This window comes from Eublepharis macularius, chromosome 2 (assembly GCF_028583425.1).
Source record: "Eublepharis macularius isolate TG4126 chromosome 2, MPM_Emac_v1.0, whole genome shotgun sequence".
Classification (NCBI taxonomy): domain Eukaryota; kingdom Metazoa; phylum Chordata; class Lepidosauria; order Squamata; family Eublepharidae; genus Eublepharis; species Eublepharis macularius.
In genome coordinates this window covers 213,206,079-213,232,698 of record NC_072791.1, presented here as the reverse complement: position 1 = coordinate 213,232,698, position 26,620 = coordinate 213,206,079, and the positions used below count along the sequence as shown (strand labels likewise).

The window sequence follows — 26,620 nt, the reverse complement described above, 5'->3', positions numbered from 1 at the left end:
GGATTAGAGTCCTGCTGCTCTTAACCACAACATCAGACTATATCTAGCTATATCCATGACACTATTTCTAGCAAAAACTGACTGTGACTTCATTAGACGCTCTAAGATTTACAAAACCTCTATGCTAAAACCATAGTCATTGTAAATTCTAGAGCATCCATGATGTCCAGGTTTTTCCTGGAAATGATATCGCTGCAATTGTTGCACATTCCATTCCATACCCACGCCCATTTCTTTCTGCCAGTGCCTCTGATGGGCAAAAGAGCAGTATGCCAGGAGGTTTCCCACTATAGCAGGAGTCCTGGCATCTTTATCCCCCCCACCCACCCAAGGAATCAACATGATCTGGGTTACAAGGGTTTGCAAGAAGTAAGGGAAAACAAGGAAGATCCATAACTGTCCATACTTTCTGCTGATGGATTACTGGATCCAGCCCACAGCTCTGTAGCAGAGTAGCCATTATAGGGTTGCGAGCACTCCGCTGGAGCCAGGGGATCCTCCACATCCAGTCTGTGTCTCCTGCTGCCACTCAGCTGGCCAGTGGGGAAAAGAAATGGGGGGGGGGACTTACTGGTTGCAGTTAGTCCTTCCATGTGAAGTCAATGTGACAATGTCACTTCTTGTACACTTTGAAATGATATCATCACATGGGCAGGTAAAGCTCTTTTGGAGGGGCAAAAACCACATCGTTCTGGCCTGGTAGTGATGAAGTGACATCGCCATCAGAAATGACATCATTACATTGCTAGCGCATGTCAGCATGCGCACAGATAATTCTCCTCCACTGCCCTGCCACCTCCTGCTAGTTGCCAGGGCAACCAGGGAACACTGAGTGATGGTGGTTATGTGACACATGGCTGCCATACAGGGCTTTTTTCTGGGAAAAGAGGGGGTGGAACTCAGTGGCAGAACTCAGGACTGCACAATGACGTCACTTTAGTTCAGCTGGAACAAGGGAGAGTTTTTTTAAAGTTTAAATCGCTCTCGGCAAAAATGGTCACATGGCCGGTGGCCCTGCCCCCTGATCTCCAGATGGAGGGGAGTTTAGATTGCCCTCCGCGCCACTGAGCAGAGCAGAGGGCAATCTAAACTCCGCTCCGTCTGGAGATCAGCAGGTGGGGCCACCAGCTATGTGACCATTTTCAAGAGGTGCCGGAACTCCGTTCCACTACATTCCAGCTGAAAAAAAGCCCTGCTGCCATGTAACATATGGATTAAGGCCTAGATTTGGGTTTTTCATTCCTTGTGACCATAGCAAGACACTGTCAGATCAGCAATTCTCTTTATTTGGCAGGATCTGAAGATAAGGATACCGTTGCTCGAAGCAATTCATCATCACTATACCTGTCGCAGAGTGAACGAAAGCTAAGTAATGGTAAAACACCTTTTTGAAAGCAAGACAAAATCCAATTATTGGATGGTGAAGAGGACAGCAAACACAACAGCTGATTGTCAGTTTGTGGGAGGGAGGGAATAAGCTGTGGTCAGGTAATAATAACAACAACAACAACATTCTATTTATATGCCGCCCTTCAGGACAACTTAATGCCTACTCAGAGCGGTTTACAAAGTATGCCATTATTATCCCCACAACAAAACACCCTGTGAGGTGGGTGGGGCTGAGAGAGCTTCAGAGAGCCGTGACTAGCCCAGCTGGCTTCAAGTGGAGGAGTTGGGAATCAAACCCGGCTCTCCAGATTAGAGTCCCGCACTTTTAACCACTACACCAAACTGGCAACCAGAAGAGTAGATGATACTTTGTTCTGGAGTTTTCCCATTGTGGAGGAAAAGGTCAGACTCCTGGTCCCTTGCACTAACCTTGAACATTTTCAGGTGCTCTGAGGTCCAAACTACAAGTGATGCCTGACACAGGTTGGATGCTTGTCAGCTTCTCTCAAGTTTTGATGGGAAATGTAGGCGTCCTGGTCTTGCAGCTTGGCTCTCCGACTGCTGTCCAATGGACTTTTCAACTGTCACGTCCAACATTCCACCAAGCTGCCTACATTTCCCATCAAAACTTGAGGGAAACTGACAAGTGTCCAACCTGTGTCATTTGTCACTTGTAGTTTGGCCCTGAGGCTGTCAAATCTTCCAGTGCAGCAGAGCAGTGATCTGCAGTCACAGTTGTCCAGGACGGACTTGCCAGCTGCAGCACAGAAAAGCTCCTATCTCTCGGGGATTCCATGTAGTGGAGGGTGCTTGTCATTTCATGGGCATGCTCAAAGAAATGCTGTGTAGCAGACTGAGTGCCCCCGAAATGTGGCTTAGCACAAGATATTCATTTGCTTTTACTGGTCCTGACCATGAGAAGAAAAACCGGTAATCAAATGAGTTGGGTCCAGCATAGCTGACGGTCATTTTTAAAGCCTGCAGGGCTGATTGGACTGGGAGCTGCAGCATGGAGGAAGAAGGGGCTCCTGCCTTCTCCCCCACAGCGTTTTCTTGGGTCCAAAGAGCTCCAGTGGGAGTTATTTGCATAATTTTGGATATGCAGTATGATTGCAGAGAAACTAGGGTTGCTAGTCCCCTGCTGGGGGCGAGGAATCCCCTGTTCCCACACTCCACCCCTTGGCTCATCTGGCTGACGGGGGGAAAGGTGGGGGAATGCGCCTCCTGGGCACAATTCGTCCCACTGCAGAGTGAAGGAGTGCTCCCAGGGGTGGCACATGCCCTGTGCGATGACGTCACTTCCTGGAGCATGCGCGCTTAAGTACCAGATCTCCCACCTCCCACCCGGACAGTAAGGGGACCTGGCAACCCTAAGGGAAACTAAGTCAGGGTATACCAAGTCTATATTGAGAAATTCCAGGATATTGAGGGGTGGGGCCTGGGGAGGGCAGAGTTTGTGATGGGGAGGGGCCTCGTGGGGTACAGTGCCACAAAGTACACCTTCCAAAGCAGCCATTTTCTCCAGAGAAACTGATCTCTGCAGTCTGGAGATCTGTTCCAATGCTCGTAGATCTCCAGGTCCTACATGGAGATGTGCAACCCTACCTTGTCCTGAGTCCTTTAAAGCCATCCCGTGTAGATTGGCCAAGAGACCAATGCATTTCTTTCATGTCTGGCATTAGGGGGAGGGAGATGGGGCAGGGCAGGAACCAAAGAAAAGTGAAAGATATTAATGACAGTGATAGGGAAAAAAGAGAATTCTTATTTTGCTCTGAAATAACACTAAAGGTCTCATGATATATTATATTTTTAAGTCCAGAGTGGGTAGCCATGTTAGTCTGTTGCAGCAAAAATACTCAAGTGTCTTGCGTCACACCCTAAAGATTAACAACATTTTATTGTCGTATCTGCTTTCCTGGATTAGAAGCCACTTCTTTGGATGCAATGAGCAGAACATAAGTATGCAGACATGAAAGAACCAACAGCCGGGTCAGGGGATCATGAAATGCAGGAATTACAGGCTAAAATGGAATTATGTCGGCCCTCAGCCAGGTTCATTATGCTGTTCCTGGGCCTTTTATGAATGCAATGAAGTTATGAAGGATTTTGTGAGAAGATTTTTGAGAGTGAGAGTTCCAAGCTGTAATCGGGCCCTCAGGCTTTTTGAAAATGGTGGTACCCAACGGACTGGGACCAGCATACCTAAGGGACCACCTCTCCCCATATATGCCCTGGAGAATGCTCCGATCAGCTGGAAAACATCTGCTGGTAGTCCCTGGCCCCAGGGAGGCTTGGTTGGCCTCAACCAGGGCCAGGGCCTTTTCGGTCCTGGCCCCAACCTGGTGGAACTCTCTGTCTGAGGACACACGGGCCTGTCAGGTTCTTCTATCATTTCGGCAGGCCTGTAAGGCAGAGAAGTTCCCCCAGGCGTATGATTGAGGCCAGCATGAGATCGTCACTGAGCCTTCCACCAGCTTCCCACTAAGTGTGGGGTTGTACAGTGTCCACCGGCCGGCTGCCCAACATATGGGTACAGCACGGGGCTATGTAGTGCCCATTCGTTTGCTGACCCACATATAGGTTGCAGTACATTATCTGTCCACTTCCCTCCCCCTGTATGCTGATGGGCAGGAATCTGGAACTGACCCCATCTTGGGACAGTTATTATCTGTTTGTTGATTTTATGATGAACTGTTGTTTTATGAATTGTTTTTATATTTGTATTATATTTTTATAACTGTTGTTGTTGATAATGATAATGATAATGATAATGATAATGATAATGATAATGATAATGATAATGCCCGCACTAAAGATCTTTTACTTTCTCAGAGGGAAAGGCATTTCTAGCAAGGAGGAATGCTCCGAGACAGAGCTGGCTCCCCCTTTCCACAGTGCAATGGCCTTGGGAGTGACACGGGGATCAGCGGAAACTGTCGACCCCTCTTCCCCAAGTAGAAATGCTGTTCTATCAGAGGAACTGTGTTATTGGAACAGGCTGTTATATTGATGCTGCATTTTAAGTATTGTACTTCAAGGGAGACACTTTCGAATTCTGTTTCCTTTCTAGCACAGGCCTCCTTTGACTTTCTCTACAATCAATATCCATCTCTCAGCTCTATTCAGACGAAATCATGTACTGGTAAAGACATTTGTTTTATCCACCTCCCCCCTTCCGAGAGCGCACAATAAAAACCCTTTTACCCTCTGATCTTTCTTGAATGGTGGAATCGTACTAGCAATAGTTACTAGTTACTGATATGTTTTTCTTCTTTACCATCAGACTCTGCTACTACGTTAATCACTGGATTATCAAAGCACTTGCTTAGAAGAGGTAGGCTCATCTCTCTTTTTTAAATGTAATAGATCATTATTACAAAAGTAAAAGTGGCAGGTAATTTATTTATTTTCTTTATTTCTACTCCACCTTTCTCCCCAGTGAGGATCCAAGGTGGCGCACATAATTCTCCTCTCCTCCATTTTATCCCCATAACAAACCTGTGAGGTAGGTTAGGCAGGGGCTATGCAACTGGCCCAAGGTCACCAAGCAAACTTCCATGGTAGAGTGGGAATTCGAACCTGGGCCTCCCAGGTCCTTGCCTTAGACTCTAACACTTCAAAATTCAGAGGAAAGTGTGTCTTCCCAGTAAACAACTAATATTACCTCCTTACATTCCTGTCCACCTAAAATCATAGCTGATTAGATATATGTATATGTTGGGGGGGTATAATTGCTTTTGCAAAATAGTACCAGGCTGTATAATCAGAGATTTATTAATCAAGATTAGAGATGGGCATGAACCAGAAAAAACCCGAACCGTGCAGTTCGTGGTTCACCAAATTTCACGAACCACAAACCATAAACTTTCTTTTTTTTTTTTTTTTTTTTTTTGAAAAATTTTTATTGGGTTAGAATCCATTATTTCCACATTTACATTCAATTTTCCCCAATTTTTTCATCTCTAACCCCCTCCCTTTCCCCCCCCTTTTTGTTGACTTCCAACAGCTTTCCAACCCTTTGTCCCCTTTCCCTTACTTTTATTAGCTTCCTCTATCTAAAACAAATATATATTCTCCATTATTCTAAGCAGTACATCCTTAACTATTTTTAACATTATATGCCCAAACTGTAAGCCTTTGTTTCCATCTTAGATAAACAATTTATCCCAATTTTTCAATTTCAGGTATTTCTATATATCATAAACCATATAGATCATACATTCGTTTATATCAAACAATTTGACTTATTCTCTATATATATTACTCATTCTATCTTTTTATAATAGTTCTATATATCTCTCCTCACGTAGTCAATCAATTTGACCCATCTATATCTTCAGACATTCAGTTTGGTACAAAACTTGTCAGAAAAAAAAGAAAATATTGTTAGTTAATCGCTCCTTATATTTAGTCCTTATAATTAATTATTTTCTCTATGTTCTGTTTGTTAACCTATATATATCTATATATATGTCAATCTATTAATCTGACTGCTTATTAATTCACATTTATCTCTTCTCCCCCCGGTAAAGTCTCCCCCCTCTACTTCAATACTTCAGTAGTTCTCAAACTGCCACAGTTTTCCTCCCACCTCCCATTTCTTCTCCAGGTATTGTTTCAGCTTCTCCCAGTCTGTGTTGAACTGCCCTGAGTCCAGATCTCTCAATTTTCTTGTCATCTTGTCCATTTCAGCCATATACAGCAATTTGTAAGTCCAATCTTCAATAGTTGGCACTTCTTGTACTTTCCATTTTTGCGCATACAAAAGTCTAGCTGCTGCTGTCATATAAAATATCAACGTCCTGTGTTGGGCTGGAATTCCCTCCATTCCCAAGTTCAGTAGCAGGAGTTCTGGGTTCTTATTAATTTGAAATTGTAAAATTTCACTCATTTCTCTTATTATTTCCCCCCAGTACTGCCTGGCTACCTCACACGACCACCACATATGATAGAGGGAGCCCTCATGCTTCTTACATTTCCAGCATTTATTAGAAGTATTCAAATTCCCTAGCGCAATCTTCTTTGGTGTCATGTACCAACGATAGATCATTTTATAAATGTTCTCTTTGATATTAATACATGTCGTTGTCTTCATTGTAGTTTTCCACAAGTGTTCCCATGCCTCCATTGTTATTTCTTTATTAAAGTTTATAGCCCATTTCACCATTTGTGTTTTAACTATCTCATCCTCGGTATACCACTTCAACAGTACTTGGTATACCTTGGATATTCTTTTCTTATCTTCTTTAAGAAGGGTCTGCTCTAGTTCCGAATTCTCTATTCGTATACCTCCCTTTACAGAGTCCGAATTATATAAGTCTCTGATCTGTCTATACTGGAACCAATCGTAGTTAGGTGATAGTTCCTCTTGTGTCTTTATTCTAAGTTTGGATGCTTCAGTTTTAGTTATTTCTTTATACGTTAAACATTGTTGTTCATTATCAACAGCTCTCGGGTCTATCACCTCATATGGAACCACCCACAAAGGGGTTCCTTCTTGTAGATAAATTCTGTACTTCTTCCAGATTATGTATAGACTTCTCCGAACAAAGTGATGCAGGAACATCGAGTTGACCTTTACTTTGTCATGCCATAAATATGCGTGCCATCCAAATATTTTTTTATATCCCTCTAGGGCTAATAGTTTCTTGTTCTTTAATGTCATCCATTCTTTCAACCAAACTAGGCAGATTGCATCATGATAAAGTCTCAGATTGGGCAGTTGCATTCCGCCTCTTTCCTTTGCATCTTGTAAAACTTTCACTTTCACTCGAGGCTTCTTGCCTGCCCAAACAAAATCTGATATTTTCCTCTGCCATTTTTCAAATTGTTTGGAGTCTCTGATGATTGGTATTGTCTGTAGCAAAAACATTACTCTTGGTAACACATTCATCTTAACTGCTGCAATCCTGCCCAACCATGACAAATTCAATCTATTCCATTTAATCAAGTCTCTCTCTATCTGAGTCCATAATTTTTCATAATTGTTTTTGAATAGATCTATGTTCTTTGCAGTTAATTCGACTCCCAAATATTTCACTTTACTTGTTACTTCACAATCCGTTGTTTCCATTAACAATTGTTGTTTCTGCTTAGTCATATTTTTGCATAATATCTTTGACTTCTTTTTGTTAATGAAGAAACCTGCCAAGTCTCCAAACTCCTTGATCTTATCTATCACTCTTGGCATGTTCTCCAATGGGTCCTCTACAATTAACATTATGTCATCCGCAAATGCTCTGATCTTGTATGAATAGTCCTTTATTTTTATTCCACGAATTTCATCATCTTGACGTATTTGTATCATCAGAATCTCCAATACTAAAATGAACAACAATGGAGATAACGGGCAACCTTGTCTTGTTCCTTTACTTATCGTCAATTTCTTGGTCAATTCATCATTCACCACAATTGCTGCAGTCTGGTCTCTATAAATTTCCTTAATTGCTCTGATGAATCTTTCTCCCAATTGTAGCTTTTCCATAGTGGCAAACATAAAGTCCCAGTTTAAATTGTCAAACGCTTTTTCAGCGTCAACAAAGAAGAAACCAACCTCTTTGTCACAACGCTTGTCATAATATTCAATAGCATTGATCACTGTCCTTAAGTTGTCTCTTATTTGTCTGTCTGGCAAAAAGCCTGCTTGTTCCTCCTCTATGACTTCCGAGAGCCACCCCTTCAATCTCTCCGCCAATATCTTCGCAAAAATTTTGTAGTCATTGTTGAGTAGCGATATAGGTCTATAATTTTTCACATTAGTCAGGTCTTGGCCCTCTTTTGGGATCAATGATATATTCGCTTCACTCCAAGTTTCTGGAATCCTTTGATCCCTTAAAACCCCATTCATCACCTCTTTTAGGAATGGTGCCAGTTCATTAGCCATTGTCTTATAGAATTTAGCCGTAAGTCCATCTGGCCCTGGCGCCTTTCCTAGATTTGCAGATTGTATTGCCTTACTTATTTCCTCGTCAGTTACTTCACTATTCAACTTATTTCTCCAAGCTTCCGAGATTTCTGGAAGTTTGGTTTTCTCCAAATATGACGCTATTGATTCTTTGTTTACTTCTTTTTTATTATACAGCTTAGCGTAAAATTTATAAAAGGCTCTACTAATGGTAGCCTGCTCCAAATACGTTTTGTTATCTTCGCAAATTTTATTTATTATCTTCTTTTCCCTTTTCTTCTTCAATTGCCATGCCAGGTACTTCCCAGGTTTATTAGCACCCTCAAACGCTTTTTGATTCAGTCTTTTGAGATTCCACTCCAATTCTTTATTACTCATTGCTGTTAGCTGTTCTTGAAGTATTTTAATTTCCTGGTATACCTTCTTTTTCCCTGGTCTCTTTTTTAGCTGTATTTCTTTGGCTTTTATTTTCTCCTCAATCTCTTGTCTTTTCTCCTCTTTCTTCTTTCTTGCTCTACCATTTAAGTCCATTAGTATGCCCCTTACAACCGCCTTGTAAGCATCCCAAACTTTATTGGTTGGTACTTCTTTATTCACGTTGTATTGTATAAAAAACTTTGTCTCTCTTCTCAGTATTTCCATATTCTCTCTTTCCTGTAACAAGTCCTCATTTATTCTCCATGCTTTCCTTTTTCTCTTTTTTCCAAATTTCCACATAATTGGGTTGTGATCTGAGCCTACCATAGGCATTATTTCTACCTCCTTAGTCCATAATGCTAAGTCTTTTGAGGCCCAGATCATATCAATTCTTGATAATGTAGAATGCCTTGCAGAATAAAAAGTAAACTGTCTGCTTTTAGGATATTCTCTCCTCCATACATCTTCAAGAGTCTCTTGTTGAATCAACTCAAAAAAAAGCTTTGGTAATAGTCCTCTTTTCTTTTGTGCCGTTGTAGTCTTTTTGTCTAGTTCCAAGTCTGTCACTCCATTGAAGTCTCCAGCAAGAATTATCTGGTCGTATGCAAGATCGTCTAAATGCTTCCTTAAATCCTCAAAGAAGCTTTCTTTTGCACCGTTAGGTGCATAAAGTCCGACTACCAACACTCTCTTTAAATTCCAAATACATTCCACTGCTACAAATCTAGCTTCCACATCTCTCATAACTAATTTTGGCTGTAGCTCCTCTTTTATGTACAACACCACTCCTCTTTTTTTCTTGTTGGAGGCCGCTACATATTCTTTGCCCAATTTTCCAGATTTTAAATATTTTACATCCTGCTTTCTAATATGGGTCTCTTGCAAACAAACAATGTCACATTTTTGTTTTAGTAGCCAGTGAAAAGTATTTTTCCTCTTATTCGGTGAGTTTAGTCCATTTACATTCCAAGATAATACTTTACTCTCCATACTCATGATCTTGTTGGTAAGTCTTTTTCATTGTCCTTAATAAATCGCTCCATCTCTCGCTCAGATCTGATGCGTTTTTTGGCCCCTCCAAACTCAAAGGACACTCCTTCCGGTAACTCCCATCTGTACCTGATTTTCATGTCCTTCAAAATCTGAATTAGCACTTTATATTTTTTCCGGTCCAGTAACACTGATCTGGGCAGTTCCTTCATTATAATAATCGTCTTGCCATCAATCTCCAATGGATCTTGAAACTGTTTTGTCACAATCCTCTCTTTCATATTTCGTGTTGTAAACTGCACAATCACATCTCTTGGTAGTTTCCTCTGGGTTGCTATTCTCGAATTCACACGGTATGCCACATCTAGGATAGCCACAACTTCCTCCTCCTCCTTCCCCAGGTACTCAGCCAACACCTCAGTCATCTGTTCTTGCGCTGACTTTCCTTCCACTTCTGGCAAGCCACGAAAACGTAGCTGCTTCTCCATATGTTTAGTTTCTGCAACTGACATTCTCCCCTTCACCAATCTCATCTCTGTTTGTTGCGTGTCTGCTAAATTCTCCATCGCGTCTTCTACTGTTTTAACTCTCTGCTGCGTTCCTTGTAATTCACTTCGTATTGTTTCCATACCTTTTTTCACTTCTGACAGCTCCGATTTTACTGTCTGTGTAACCTCTTTAACCTCTTTTATCAGCTCCAATTTCGTGTCCTTAAGTTCTTTAATCATATCTAAAAGTTTTTTGTCCAGGTTTTTATCCAGGTTTTCTATTGCCGATTGCCACTCTTTTTTTGACATCGTGGGGCTTGCTTTAGCTCGCTCCCACGAATCCGCTCTCTTCCTTAACTCCGTGGCGTAAAATTTAACGTTTTTCTATTTTAAATGTCCCGGTCTTCTTATAGAAATTAAGTTTTAAAGAGTCCAAAATGTCGGGCGTCTTTTCTCTATGGTTTCTCTATGATTTTGTAATCCAAGATGGCCTACTTCCTCTTCCGCTGAAGCCGCGACCCTTCCCCTTTCAAAAATGGCGATTCCCTACTTCCTGCCCTCCAGCAAGGGCCGCTTCTCTCCAGCCACTCTATTGTTATTACGCACTTCCTGTCTCCCGTCTTCCCACAGCAGATCTCGCGATGGTGTCTTTTTCTCACAGCTCCAAAGCCACAGGTATTCAAAACAATAGTCCCATTTCTTTAATAACTTCTTTAAACTTAGTCTCTTTTTAAATTCGATTCCTGCCGAGTCTTCCCCTCCTTTTCACTAGTCTGTTGCAGTTTAAAAATCTACTTTTTTTTCTCTCTGTTTTTATCAATCTGTCCCGTCTCAGAAGATAATGATCTTTACCTTCTCTTCACTTTTCTCGGGTTGTAATCGCTGTTTCGATTTTAAGTTCTCCTCTCAGCTTCTTCCCCCAATCGATGCTTGGGTATGTAGGTCTTATGCCAGCCGAATTGGCCCCAAAACTGCCGCAGAGATTATAGCCGACCCGTCGCAAGGTGGGACCTCAAGGATCGGGGGGAGACTCGTTGTGTAGAGCCCCCCCTCGTCCGAGATCTAGCTCACCCTAGGGTCTTGAGCGTTCTTTGCCTGCTCCCCGCCTGAGAGCAGTCGGCCGCGGGCTATTTTCACCCCGCCGGCCGGTTAAAACGGCAGTCCGGTCAGCTCCGCAAGTGGAGCTGCGTTAGACCTCCATGGATCCCAAACAGGAAGTCACAAACCATAAACTTTCATGAACCTGCCCCTGGTTCGCGAACCGGTTCATTTGGATCGTGAAAACGTCACATCTGGGTCAGAAAATCATCACTTCCAGGTCAGCAGAAGGTCACTTGCAGGTCAGCAGAAGGTCTGCAGGAAGTCCATCCCCTGTTGCCTAGGAAACTGATTGATTGGCACCAGGCTGTCTGCAGTCACGAACCAAAAAACAAACCAAACGAACCAGCCTAAAGTTCATGGCGTTTCATCAGAAATGGGATCTGATGAACCACGATTTGCGAACCACAAACCAGCCTGATTCATGCTTAATTTTGGTTTGTATTTCGGTTCGTGCCTATCTCTAATCAAGATCTGTCCTGAACTGTGTGTGTGTGGGTGAACGAGTGGTGCCCTCAAGTCATAGTTATTTGACTTATGGTGACCCTGGTAGGATTTTCATGGCAAGAGACTAACAGAGGTGATTTGCCCTTGCCTGCCTCTGCAATTCTGGTCTTTGTTGGAAGTCTCCCATCCAATTACTAACCAAGGCCGACCCTGCTTAGCTTCTGAGATCTGACGAGATCAGATTCACCTGGGCTATTCAGATCAAGGCATGTCCTGTTTGCAACTAATGGAAATACTTTCAAATGTGAACAAAATTATTTCCAAGATTTGAGGAGTAGTGGAAGTCTACCAGAGTCTGACTGTTCTGGCACTTTTTGACCTGTTCATAGGCTGCATTCAGACAACATGTTTGTTTTTTACATTAAATTTTCAGGCTCTCCCCCTTCCCCTGGCCCAAGTATGTTAAACTAAGATTGAAGACTTCCTTCTAACCAAAATATGCTGTTTTACTGGCCCTTCTTTGATAGACATACCTCTTTTATCTTGGGATAAAAAATACTAACAAAAAGCAAGCATCAAATTCATTGCATTTTTAAACATATAGTAAACCAAAACCCGTTCCTATTTTTTAAAAAGATATACAACGAACTTAGTGCATATTCTGATGCTTTGTAAACAACCCATGAAATCTTGTTCTCTCTTTTTTAGTCAAAAGCCCAATTTTCAAGTGCTTTACAGCGAAAGCTAAAATGTCACATTCCAATTTATTAAGTTAGAACTCATATCAAGAAAAGAACAATATGGATCTTGAGATGTTGCAATATGTCTTTCATAGGTGTATTCTGTCAAAATATTTTATGATTTTATATTACAGAATTTTCATTAGAGACATTTTATATCTTTGTTTGACTGAACAGTTGTTTTTGATCTTCTCTTAATCAAGACATTAAAAAAACCTCCTGAATTTTTCATAGAATTATTCACTGCCTGACTTCACATCAACCTCCAATTCATTCCTTGAAAAGTAATGCTAACGGGGTATTCGATTACGAGTTCAGGCCCTTACTGGGTTTAATGGTATCATGAGCAGATACTAGGAGTCTTATTTTTCACTAGTAACAAAGCCCATTGTGGAGAAAAAATACAACAGGCTCTAGAAAGGGGAGGGCGGGCATTGCCTCCTCCTCCATGACTGATCCCAGCTGGGAAAAGGCAGGGGGCGGACATTGCCTCCTTCTCTGTGACTGATCCCAGCCATGTGAAGGGGGGTGGGTATTGCCTCCTACTCTGTGCCTGATCCTGGCCGGGTGAAGGGGGGTGGGTATTGCCTCCTGCTCTGTGCCTGATCCCGGCCGGGTGAAGGGGGGTGGGTATTGCCTCCTGCTCTGCGCCTGATCCAGCCGGGTGAAGGGGGGTGGGTATTGCCTCCTGCTCTGTGCCTGATCCTGGCCGGGTGAAGGGGGGTGGGTATTGCCTCCTGCTCTGTGTCTGATCCCGGCCGGGTGAAGGGGGGTGGGTATTGCCTCCTGCTCTGTGCCTGATCCAGCCGGGTGAAGGGGGGTGGGTATTGCCTCCTGCTCTGTGCCTGATCCCGGCTGGGTGAAGGGGGGTGGGTATTGCCTCCTGCTCTGCACCTCATCTTGCCAGTGTGAAGGGGGATGGGGATTGCCTCCTGCTCCGTGCCTGATCCTGGCCGAGTGGGGGTGGGTGGGCATTGCTACCTGCTCTGCTCCTGATCCTGGGTGGGTGAAGGGAGGGTGGGCACTGCCGCCTGCTCCATGCCGCATCCCAGCCGGGTGAAGGTTGGGGGGCATTGCTGCCTGCTCCACTCCTTATCCTGGCCAGGTGAAGGTGGGGGGCAAACATTACCACCTGCTCTATCCTTGCTTCCAGCTGCATGAAGGGGAAATGGGTATTGCCACCTGCTCCACATCTGATCCTGGTTGGGTGAAGGGGTCAGGCATTACCACATGGTCTGCTCCTGATCCCAACTTGGTGAAGGCTGGGGGTGGGCATTGCCACCTGCTCCGCACCTGATCACAGCTGGGTGAAGGGGGGATGGGCATTACCACCTGCTCCACTTCTGATCCCAGCTGGGTGAAGGCAGGGGGCAGGTATTTCCTCCTGCTCCGCTCTTGATCCTGGCCTGGGCTTCTCTCATGAAGAAACCACCAAATGTGTTCTGGAACAATACACTTTATCTTCTCTTTCTTTTCCACTTAGACACGTCGATGATCATTCAGACACCGCTAATGATACAAGACTCCTTTAGGTTTGGCAAGATCTTCCCTATACTTGAATATTCTGTTATGAATGGGGAGCAAATTTAATTTAATTCAATTTAATTTAATTTGTACCCACGCTCCCCACAAGTGGCCTCAGGGCTGGTTACAATACTATAGTAACAGTAAAGCAATTTAAAATAAAGTATATAGAAGTAAAAACAGTCACATTATCAAGTTAAAACAGGCTACTCAAGATGGCTATCAGTGTTCACAGTGCACCCAATCACACGAGATGTTATAGGGTAGGGCAGGCAGATGATATATGATGTTAATACCACAGATCAGAGCGGGGGTAGGAGAGTGGACAGTTCACCAAGCCTGTGTCACAACCACAGACCTGGTGGAACATCTCTGTCTTACAGGCCCTGTGAAACTGTAACAAGTCCCACAGGGACCTAGTTTTGACAGAGAAGGAGTTTCACCAAGACCAAAAAGTCCCTGGCTCTGGTCAAGGCTAGGTAAACATCTCTGGGACCAGGAAATACTAGAAGGTGTTTGTCAGCAGAATGAAGTGGGGAACATATGGTGAGAGACGGTACCACAGGTATGTTGGTCCCAGCCCGCTAAGGGCTTTAAATGTCATAACCAGCACCTTGAACTTGACTTAGAACTTGACTGGAAGCCAGTGCAGCTGACACAGAATAGGTCCTGACTGGAGTTCTGGTGAGGGTCCATGCTGCTGCATTCTGGACCAGTTGTAATGTCCAAATCTGTTTCAAGGGCAGCCCTGTGTAGAGCGAGTTGCAGTAATCTAATCTGGTGATGATTGACTTCCGGTTTGGGATCCATGGAGGTCTAACGCAGCTCTAAGAGCTGAGCTGTCCGTGCCGCTGTTTGAAAGGCTGGGGGGGTGAAAATAGCCCACAGCCACCTGTTCTCAGGCGGAGAACAGGCGAGTACGCTCATGCACCTGAGGGCGCGTTGATCTCGGGTGAGGAGGGGGTTCCATGCAACGAACTCCCACCCACCCTTGAGGTCCCACCCGAAGAAAGGTTGCCTAGATCTCTGCAGTGGCTCTGGAGTCAAATTTTTGGCATAAGACCTTCATGCCCAAGCTTCAGTGAAACAGCAAGGGGCTTTGGACTTAACTGAATAAAAGAAGCAGTATTACAACCCAAGAAAAACGCCTAAGAAGGTAAAGATCGCTATCTCTCAGTACGGGACAGATTTTAAAAAGAATTAAGTGGTTAAATTGGATTTAAGAACTGCTACAGATTGGGAACATAAGGGGGAAGACTCTGGCAAGAAAAATTTTGAAAAAGCAATTTTGTAAAAGAAGTTAGCGTGGAAATTGGACTATTGTTTACATACCTGCGGCCGGGAAGAGATAATGGACTGTGAGAAAGTTTTAAAAACCGCGAAAACTGCTGTGTAACGTAGGGGAACAGGAAGTACGTCAAAACCATAAAGAGACTGGTGAGAAGGGCTCATGTTTGAACGCCGGAAGAAGGGCGATGCCATTTTGGAATAGGGCAAGGGAAGACTTCAATTAAAACGGAAGTAGGCCATCTTTGAAGAAGGTAAGGGCGAATACTTCAGCATAAAACCATAGAGAAAAAACGCCCGACATTTTGAACACTTTGAAATAGCGTTTAGCCAAAATAAACTGGATTTGGACTTTTTAAAAACATCAGAAAGTAATAAATCAGAGCCACAGAGTTAAGGAAACGGGCAGACTCGTGGGAGCGGAGCAGAGCAAGCCCCATGATGTCGAAGAAAGAGTGGCAAACCGCAATGGACAACTTGGACAAAAAAGTTTCAGAGGGGAATAAAGAGCTTAAAGATATGATGTTAGAGATGGCGAAAGAACTAAAAGACTTTAAAGAGACACTTAAATCAGAAATGGCAGAACTGACGAAAGGTATGGATAAAATACAGAATGACCTACAAGTTACACAGCAGAGAGTTAATGCAGTTGAGGAAACGGTAGAGACGATGGCAGACATGCACATGACCGAGATGAGGGGAATGAGAGGAAGAATGGCCGTTGCGGAATGTAAACAGATGGAAAAGCAACTAAGGTTTCGTGCGATCCCAGAAGTGGAGGGAAAAACACCCAGAGAGCAGATTACAGAGATTTTGGCAGGCTACCTGGGGAAGGAGGAGGAAGAGATTGCAGCTCTTCTGGACGTGGTGTACAGAATTAATTCCAGATTCGCAGCCCAGAGGAAATTACCAAGGGACATGATTGTGCAATTCACGACCAGAAACACAAGAGAATTAATTGTGAGCAAACAATTTCAGGATCCATTAGAAGTCAACGGAAAAGAGGTGAGAATCATGAAAGTGTTGCCCAGATTGGTGTTGTTGGAGCGGAAAAAATACAGAGAACTGGTTCAGATGTTAAAGGAGCTGAAAATCAGATATAGATGGGAAATACCAGAAGGACTGACATTTGAGTTTGGTGGAGCAAGAAAGAGCATCAGATCTGGTCAGGAGATGGAGACTTTCATTAGGGAAAATGAAAAGGACTTACCAAAACCTACAAGAAAGTGATCATGGAATGTAAAATCATATCTTGGAATGTTAATGGACTAAATTCACCTTGTAAACGTAGAGCTACTTTCCACTGGCTGTTAAAACAAAAATGTAACATAGTCTGTCTGCAGGAGACACATATTAGAAAGCAAGACGTAAAATATTTGAAACTTGCTAAACTGGGAAAAGAATTTGTTGCTGCTTCTAAAAAGAAAAAGAGAGGTGTTGTACTATATATAAAAGATGAATTGCAGCCCAGACTAGTGTTAAACGATGTAGAAGCCAGATATATAGCAGTGGAAATTATATGGAATTCTAAGAAGATATTGTTGATTGGGATTTATGCACCAAATGGTGCAAAAGAGAATTTTTTTAAGGATTTAGAGAAACAATTAGATGACTTGTCCTATGATCACATAATCTTGGCAGGTGACTTCAATGGAGTTACAAATTTGGAAGACGATAAGCAGTCTAAAGCAGCTCACAAAAAAAGAGGACTATTGCCAAAGACTTTTTTTGAGCTTAAGGAACAAGAAAACTTAGAGGATGTATGGAGGAGACAATACCCTAAAAATAGACAATACACATTTTACTCTGCGAGACATTTGACACTATCAAGAATTGACATGATCTGGGCCTCCAAAGACTTGGCATTATGGACAAGAGATGTGGAGATAATGCCCAAGGTAGGCTCAGATCACAATCCAATTATGTGGAGATTTGGGAAAAATCTCAAAAGGAAAGGATGGAGAATAAATGAAGACTTGTTACAAATAGAAGAAAACATTGCGTTGCTACAAAGAGAGACCAAATTTTTTATACAATACAATTTGAATAAAGAAGTGCCGACTAACAAGGTATGGAACACTTATAAAGCAGTGATAAGAGGCGTACTAATGGACTTGAACACAAGGAGCAGAAGGAAAAAGGAGGAAAAGAGATCTGAAATTCTGGATAAAATAAAAGCCAAAGAGATACAGCTTAAGAAAAGACCGGGGGGAAAGAAAATATATCAGGACATTAAAATTTTGCAGGAGCAATTGACAGCAATGGACAACAAAGAACTAGAATGGAATCTTAAGAAGATGAATCAGAGGTCATTTGAAGGTGCTAACAAGCCCGGGAAGTATTTGGCGTGGCAATTGAAAAAAAAGAAGGAGAAGAAAATTATAAGTAAAATCCTGGAAGATGATAAGGTGTTGATGGATCAAGCTGCCATTAGTAGATCCTTCTTTAAATTTTATGCAAAACTATACCAAAAAAAAGAATTGAGTAAGAGTTCAATAGCGGAATATTTAGAGAAGATGAAAATTCCGACAATCCCCGAAAAATGGAAAGAGAAATTAAATAAAGAAGTGACAGAAGAAGAAATAAGAGACGCTATACAATCAACTAAATTAGGGAAGGCACCAGGACCAGATGGCCTAACGGCAAAGTTTTACAAAGTGATGGTTAATGAACTGGTGCCCTTCCTGAAAGAGGCAATGAACGGAGCAATGCAAGACCAAAGAGTTCCTGATTCATGGAATGAAGCCAACATATCACTGATTCCGAAGGAGGGTCAAGATTTGACGAATGTTAAGAATTATAGACCAATCTCCTTGTTGAATAATGATTATAAAATATTTGCAAAGGTGTTGGCAGAGAGATTGAAAGGATGGATGTCGGAGTTCATTGCTGAGGAACAGGCGGGATTTTTACCTAACAGACAAATTAAAGATAATTTGAAGATAGTGATAAACGCTATTGAATACTATGACAAGCACTGTGACAGAGAGGTTGGTTTTTTCTTCGTGGACGCGGAAGAAGCATTTGACAATTTGAACTGGGACTTTATGTTTGCCACTATGGAAAAGCTCCAAATGGGAGAAAAGTTCATGCAAGCGGTTAAGGAAATCTACAGAGACCAAAGTGCAGCAATCATAGTGAATGAGGACTTGACTAAAAAATTGAAAATAAGTAAAGGAACAAGACAGGGGTGCCCTTTGTCACCATTGTTATTTATCTTGATCTTGGAAATACTGATGATTCAAATAAGAGAGGATGATACAATTCGAGGCATGAAAATAAAAGAATTTTCCTACAAGGTCAGGGCCTTTGCAGATGATATAATGTTAATAGTAGAGGACCCAACTGAAAATATGCCAAAGGTAATAGAGAAAATAAAACAGTTTGGAGACCTGGCTGGATTTTATGTGAATAAAAAGAAGTCAAAGATTTTATGCAAGAACATGACTAAGCAGAAGCAGCAAGAGCTAATGGAGATAACAAACTGTGAGGTAACTAATAAAGTAAAATATTTGGGCATTGAACTGACTGCGAAAAATATAGATCTGTTTAAAAATAATTATGAGAAACTATGGATACAAATAGAGAGAGACTTAATAAAATGGAACAAACTGAACCTATCCTGGTTGGGAAGAATAGCAGCAGTAAAAATGAATGTTTTACCACGAGTAATGTTCTTGTTGCAAACTATTCCAATCATCCGAGACTCCAAACAATTTGATAAATGGCAAAGGAAAATTTCAGACTTTGTGTGGGCAGGCAAGAAACCTCGAGTGAAAATGCAGGTACTACAAGATGCGAAGGAAAGAGGTGGTCTGCAACTGCCCAACATAAGGCTATACCATGAAGCAATATGTCTGGTATGGTTGAAAGATTTGATAATGTTAAAAAAACGTAAGCTTCTGGCCTTGGAAGGACATAAACATTATTTGGATGGCATGCATACATGTGGTATGACAAAGTAAAAGCGGATTCTATGTTTTTGCACCATTACATTCGAAGAAGCCTCTTCACGGTCTGGAAGAAATACAAAGCGTATATGGAGGATGGGATTCCTTCATGGGTGGTTCCGTATGAAGTAATAGATCCGAGAACTGTTGATAATGAACAGCAATGTTTAACGTACAAGGAGATTACACAAATACAATATTCAAAGCTGAGAATAGAGACAGAAGAAGAATTGTCTCCTTGTTATGGATGGTTTCAGTACAGACAGATCAGAGATCTTTATAATGCGGACTGCCTGAGAGGAGGTATAAGATTGGAAAAATCAGAGTTGGAGGAAGTGTTACTACAAGAAGGCAAGAAAGAAATATCTAAAATTTATAAATTACTTCTGAAATGGTATACAGAGGACGAAACAGTAAAAGTCCAGATGGTGAAGTGGGCAATAAATTTTCATAAAGAGATAATGATGGAGGCGTGGGAGCATCTATGGAAAAATACATTGAAGATTTCAACGTGTACGAACGTCAAAGAGAATGTGTACAAAATGATCTACAGATGGTATCTAACACCAAAGAAAATTGCGCTTGGAAATACTAATATGTCGGACAAATGCTGGAAATGCAGAAAGCATGAAGGTTCACTATATCACATGTGGTGGACCTGTGAAGTAGCCAAGCAATACTGGGGAGAAATAATTGAAGCAATTAATGAGATTTTGCAAATCCAAATTAATAAGAACCCAGAACTGTTGTTACTGAACCTTGGAATGGAGACTGTTCCAGTGCAGTATAGAACATTGTTATTTTACATGACTGCTGCGGCAAGACTTTTGTATGCGCAGAAATGGAAGACACAAGAAATACCAACTGTAGAAGATTGGATTTATAAATTGCTGTACATGGCAGAAATGGACAAAATGACAAGGAAACTTAGAGATCTTGACCTAGGGCAATATATTACTGAATGGGGGAAACTGAAACAATTTTTGGGAAAAAATGGGATGTAAAAGGAGAACTGTGGCAGTTTGAGAATTTTTAAAGAAAAATAAGGATAAGAGAGAGAGAGGGGATCTTACCATATAGGGGAAATGTAACTATAATCTAAGCTAATATAAGGGTTAGGGGAATTGTTTTTCAGAGTTTATGAACAAGGGTATAGTTAAATAAATATACTAATGGGGTATACTATATATACTATATATTATGTTAGTGGATCAGATTGTATATTATATAATGACTGTGTAACATGGAGTTGTGTGCTGTGCCACATTGGTGGCAGGGCACAAAATAGGGGTTTTAATACATATTATATTGACAGTAGTATATTTGATAGAATATATGTTTAAATGAAATAGAATATGTTTAAATTAAGATTTTTGTTATATATTATATTATATTATATTATATTATATTATATTATATTATATTATATTATATTATATTATATTATATTATATTATATTATATTATATTATATTATATTATATTATATTATATTATACTGGTCTGCTATATTGAGGGGTATAGGATGTATACTATATTGATAGTATAACCGATAGATGTATATTATATTGACAGAATATTTGATAGTATAATTGATAGAAGTATACTATATTGATAGGATATTTGATATATATGATAGAATATCTGGGGGAAACAAATTAGAATGTGCTTAGAGTGAGGGACTTTATTAAGTAATAAGAGGGGTTAAGGGTTGGAAAGCTGTTGGAAGTCGATAGGGAGGGGGGAGGAAAAGGGTGGGGGATAGGGTTAATTAGATATTGAGGGAATGTATGTATTAAATTTGACAAGTATACTCACCAATAAAAAAATTTTTAAAAAAATAATAATCTGGTGATGATTGTTACCTGGATTGCTACAGCTAGGTCACGGGGGCACAAGATTATTTATTTATTTATTTATTTATTTAAGCTGAGTTGTGGGGTGCAAAGCTTTTAAAAGAGTCTTAAGGAATAACATACCTGTTACATAAAGTACAGGTGGTAGACACACGTAGTCATTCTGACGAGAATGTCCTCCAGAACTGAATTTTCTAGCTCTTTGCCTGGGAGGCTGTGGTGGTTCTGGGGAAGCCCTGTCCGCATGCCTCTTTTGGGTTCACACGAGACCTCGCACCTACTCCTGCTCGAGATGTTAATGGGACAAAAAAATGAAGAATTAAGAATGGAAGGCCACAGCTCAGTGGCAGAGCCTCTGCTTGGCAGGTAGAAGGTCCTAGGTTCAATCCCCGGCATTCCCAATTCAAAAAGACCAGGCAAGAGGTGATGTGAAAGACCTCTGCCCAAGACCCTGGAGAGCCACTGCCAGTCTGAGTAGGCAGAACTGATTTTGATGGAGCAATTGATGGACGGAGTATAAGGCAACTTTATGTGTTCACCTTTAAGTTGTAAACAAAGAGGGTGCTCCTGCCACATCTCATTTGGTCTTGAGGGGTCACAGTTTGTCACCCAGCTATCCTCGTAGAAAAAGAATTTGGTCCTGAGTCGTCTTAGTTAATTCCTACATGCTAACTACCCATTTTCCCCATAAAGTAATGAAGGCTCCTGGAACTGTTCTGTAAGCCCTGGTGTTTTCTCAGATGACAAAGTTCTTGTTGTTTACGTTGGAGTAAGAGACAGAGCCTGGAGGCACTGGCCCATCTTTTCTCCTTCTCCTTTCTGACAGAATGGAAGATACAGAGAAGGCATTTCTAAGCCGGCTGGATGAAATCATCTGGCTTCTGGAGTATGGCGTGAAAAAGGTCAAAACCAAGGGCTCCTGTAGTTGTGAAGAGACGGTCGACTCTGTCATTGTGCCCTTGTCCCACCACTGCATGGCTCTTGGACAGAACAGCCGTGCCTTTTATTATTTATTGGAGTCGGCAGCTGCCTATGTACACCTCTCCAACAACTACATGGTGAGTGGGACATCATTCCTCATCGGGCACGGGACCCCCTTTAATCTCTTTCCCCCTTGGCAGAGGACGACGTGGATCCATGTATCTTTAAAAACATTTTTAGATGTATCTTCACTTCTGTGAAAAAGATAGTATATATATTGTTTAAGAAAAAAAAGATAAGATATGACAATAGAAAGTGCATAATATAGCTTATACAAGCGGTAGTTGAAATTAATTTGAGATTCGGGAGGCCAAGCTACAAGTGACAAATGACACTTGAACGGCAAGTGTATTAACTTATACAAATAGTATGTTTAAAGTTAATTTATAACTTAAACAAGCACTACATTTAAAATTCCGTTAAACTGATAAAGAATATAGTAAAAAGTATTTTAGTAACAGAACTTAATTGTGTAATAAATCTCCTGCCCTCTCCTTGGTTACTTATATAAAATTTAATATCAACTATTTTGCTAATCATTCCCTGGGTTTTATGCTTTTATCTTTATACTAAGTTACCTTAATTAATGTTAGTTTTGGCCTAAGAAGTCAAAAAAATCCCTCCACCCCCCCCCATTCAGCTATTAGTCTATTATGTATAACTTCTGTGAAAAATCTTAAGGCACTGGCTTATGGTTAGAGTAGATGGTACGAAAGCTTTGTTTTAGTGCCATGTGGGAACTTCCTTGAATAAGCAAAGGGGGTAGGGCTGCAAACTAAAGGGTTGCAGAATGGCCCGAACACTGTTTTGCCATCAGGAACAGCCAGACAAGCAAGAAGCATGGGCCATTTTGTAAGCTATATGCCTTAGATGAATTAACAGGTTTTGCATTAGGCCTGCAGACACAGCTGTGAGGGGGCACCCAGAATTATTTCTGGCCTAAACCCCTGCTCAAATGTAGCCCAAGCCAATAACTGTCAGTTAAACAGCCACTGCCTTGTTCTGGCCTCTAGAATGCCTTATCAAGAACTAAAGAACCCCAATTTTATCTGAGTTTAATCCAAAGGGTAAGCAGAGTTCAAAAGATCCCAGGCATAGTGTTGTGATTTAAAAGTTTTTAAAAAGCACTTTGTTTTGGGAAATCAGAATGTACATGTCATTGAATTTTTTATTTTTAATAAAACTTTAACAAGTCTACAAAAATGGCAAAAGCGTTTTTCAGATTTCAGTCAGATCTTTTGTTTAAGTCACCTGCAAGATGGAGACAATTGCACAGAAGTGAGAAGCAGGACTCTGAGCCCCTGCTTAGCCAACATCACCTGAAACCTGGTGCTGAAACTGGAAACGCTACTCAATATAGAACCAGCCCTTACTCAGATTTTCCAGTGAAATGACACTTAAAGGTCTTAATAATGCTAGATGCTGCACAAAAATAAAACATGTCCTGCCCTAAAAGGAAGAAAGCCTATTCCAATCAGAATGGGCAACAAGTAAAGTTGCCATGTGACTTTCCCCTCCAAACTGAATGGCGGTCCTGGTACTTAACCTTCCCCCCGCCCCTCTTCGCTACGTGACATCATTGCTGGAGCATATAGACAAGCTGGCTGGCTGTTCTCAGAGCATGTGCTATGCAGGAGTCCGGGAAGGCAAGTGGGCCAGCAGCTCCCTGGGCACATAGCAGTCCAGTCCACTTGTCTGCCCAGGCACACCCCCAGCACTCACACTGGTGTCTGGTATTTTAACTTTGTTTCCCCCAGACAGTCTGGTGAAAAATGGCCTTTCCGGGTAAAACCGGACACCTGGCAACCCTAGCAACAACGGCCTTTGGGCAGAAGAAGCAGAGAGTTAAAAACTAGCCATTCTCTTTAAATTATGCCAATTTGGTCTTTGAATTTCATGCATAGAAAGAGGGAAGGGCATCTTGATAATACTAGAAATGCATATTTCTCTGCTTGGACTAGGGCAGGAAACTGAACATTCACAGCTATAAACACATTTCAGCAAACAGGTCGGTGGGAAGGGGGAGTTTTTCAGTTTATAAAAGATGGAGCTAGGCAAGTTGCCAGGTGTTTTATGTAACAACACTGAACCTGTGGCCTCTACCCTTGTTCCCCAACTCACTGAACTGTACTTCAATACACACACGCACCCTGGCTCCATCCCCATATGACCTTTGAGCTCCATCATCAACCATAATAGTTTGAATTCATGAGCTGACAAGTGCGGGGTGGTGCAAAGAACCTTATAAAAAGTAAATTCTCTTTTGTGTGGTATTCTCGTTTGAGGCCTTTATGTACCTGAATACAGCAGAGAGCCTGTTAAAATCCTTGGACCCCAAGCAGAAAATCATTAGCCACTTCGAGAAGTCCGTTTTGTACAGTCTCAAGGGCGAGGTAAGAGGATGTAATTTTGGTTTAATATTATACAGGCAGGGCCATCTTGATACCTCTAGCTGCTATTTCCTTCTCTCATCAGCCCATCATACTGGGGGAAATTAAAAAGAACCCCAGAAGTATGGGCCACATTGCCTCCCTGCTGGCAGAAGCAAGTCTCATACAAGGGCCTCCTCACAAGTTGCATAAACTTGAGTTTGGTTTGGACAAAACCCTGACCTACCAGGTCAGCAATGGGGTGATGTCACTTCCAGCACAACCCAGAAGAGATCATCACATTGCCAGCAGCACTCTAACTCGATGTATTGTCAACAAAACACTCCACACCCGACAATAGCCCTGCAGAGAAGATTAGCACATCAAGCACCAATCCATATGCAAAAGAACCTCCTCAGGTTACAGTGAAGCCTCCCGCCATTAGCATTCCACACCCTGGGAAACTCTTACAGAATGACTCAGCTCAACCCCACCCCTCCTGAGTAGATACAAATGACCTACATCTTTTCCACACTGTGACACTGAGAGATCTCTGTCTTTTGGTGCTACACCTCTGAAGATGCCAGCCACAGCTGCTGGCGAAACGTCAGGAACTACAATGCCAAGACCACGGCAATACAGCCCGGAAAACCCCCAACAACCATCACTCTAACTCGAGTTTATAAAGCTTTGGATGAATGCTAGAGCAACAGCCAGACTCAATGACCTCACTTCTGCATTGCATCGGAAGTGACATCATGGACTTGAGAAGTACTTCCCCTCCCCAATTGTCCCTAGACATTTTTCTCACACCATCCAGGTGAGCAGTGGTAGGCAGAGAGTGGAAGACTCCCTCTGAAGTGGGAGACTGAGTTTCCCTAAGGAGGCCTCATATTCCACAGCAGGAGAAAAATAGGGTAAGCGTATTTTAACATAAAATAAAACAAACATCATCTGCAGGGGCAGTGGTGTTTATAGTACTGCTATTCCTTGATCCAGCAAAATTACAGACAAAACCAGGGCTGTGAAGTGAAAACTCAATGAATACACATTAAGAACACTCAAATTATCAAAAATATAGTTATAATGTGTATATACAAAATAATCCAAATACTGAAGTAATCAAGATGTGAGTATTACAACAACCATCCCAGTAACAAGATGTGAGTATTACAACAACCATCCCAGTAACAAGATGTGAGTATTACAACAACCATCCCAGTAACAAGATGTGAGTATTACAACAACCATCCCAGTAACAAGATGTGAGTATTACAACAACCATCCCACATCACAAAAGTGCTCACTGGCACAAAACAGTAAAGGGGGCGGGGTGCACGCAGGCACCTCCTAAGAATTATACAACCTAAAGGCAGCAACACTCAATTACAAATATACAAGGGTGCACACTGGCACTACCATTCAATTAGGCAGCCATGGAACGGTTTACAAGGGATACCGTCCACAGCAAAAACATTTAAAGGGCGAAAATGTCCAATAACATCAAGCTGCAATTGAAGAAAGGAGGCTGTGAAGAGCTGAAGGGGTCCAACACCAAGTCAGCAAATTCAGCCACCTCATCAGCCACAGACGGGATGGGATTTGCCAGCATACGTAGTAGTATCCCGTTTCGTGAATGGATCACTTCTTCAGCAGGCACATGTAGTTAAATCCCTGTGGAACAGTTTCGCATACTCTCTCAGTGAAGCCGCCAATTAGTCACAGCGACTGTTATTGGATATTTTCCAATTTTACTGTTTTGTGCCAGTGAGCACTTTTGTGATGTATTTACTGGGATGGTTGTTGTAATACTCACATCTTGATTACTTCAGTATTTGGATTATTTTGTATATACACATTATAACTATATTTTTGATAATTTGAGCGTTCTTCATGTGTATTCATTGAGTTTTCACTTCACAGCCCTGGTTTTGTCTGTAATTTTGCTTGTGCTTGCACCGGGGTGGTCCCTATTTTTGCATTCCTTGATCCAGGCCAGTATTTTAGACTCTCCTGGATTAACTACAAGCTAATCTACTCCTGAATTTACTGTGGACTAGAAATTCAGAAAGTAAGTTCTAGAAGTTCTTAGATTAGTTGTTGCTGTAACTCTGTGCAGAGAAGGAAACCTTTAGCCAACTCTGCATCGGTTTAAAGAAACTATACAGCCTCCTAATTTC

At 41.8% G+C, this 26,620-nt stretch overlaps 1 protein-coding gene across 1 annotated transcript in view; it reads left to right on the top strand.

The window, feature by feature from the left end:
- The window catches only part of LOC129323604 (adenylate cyclase type 10-like), a 125,923-nt gene that overhangs the window by 73,746 nt on the left and 25,557 nt on the right, over positions 1-26,620 (top strand). Inside the window, exons 21-23 of the mRNA XM_054970130.1 lie at positions 20,213-20,254; positions 21,867-22,148; positions 24,357-24,464. Of these exons, the coding sequence (XP_054826105.1) occupies positions 20,213-20,254; positions 21,867-22,148; positions 24,357-24,464 (432 nt within the window). The remainder of the gene's footprint in view (positions 1-20,212; positions 20,255-21,866; positions 22,149-24,356; positions 24,465-26,620) is intronic.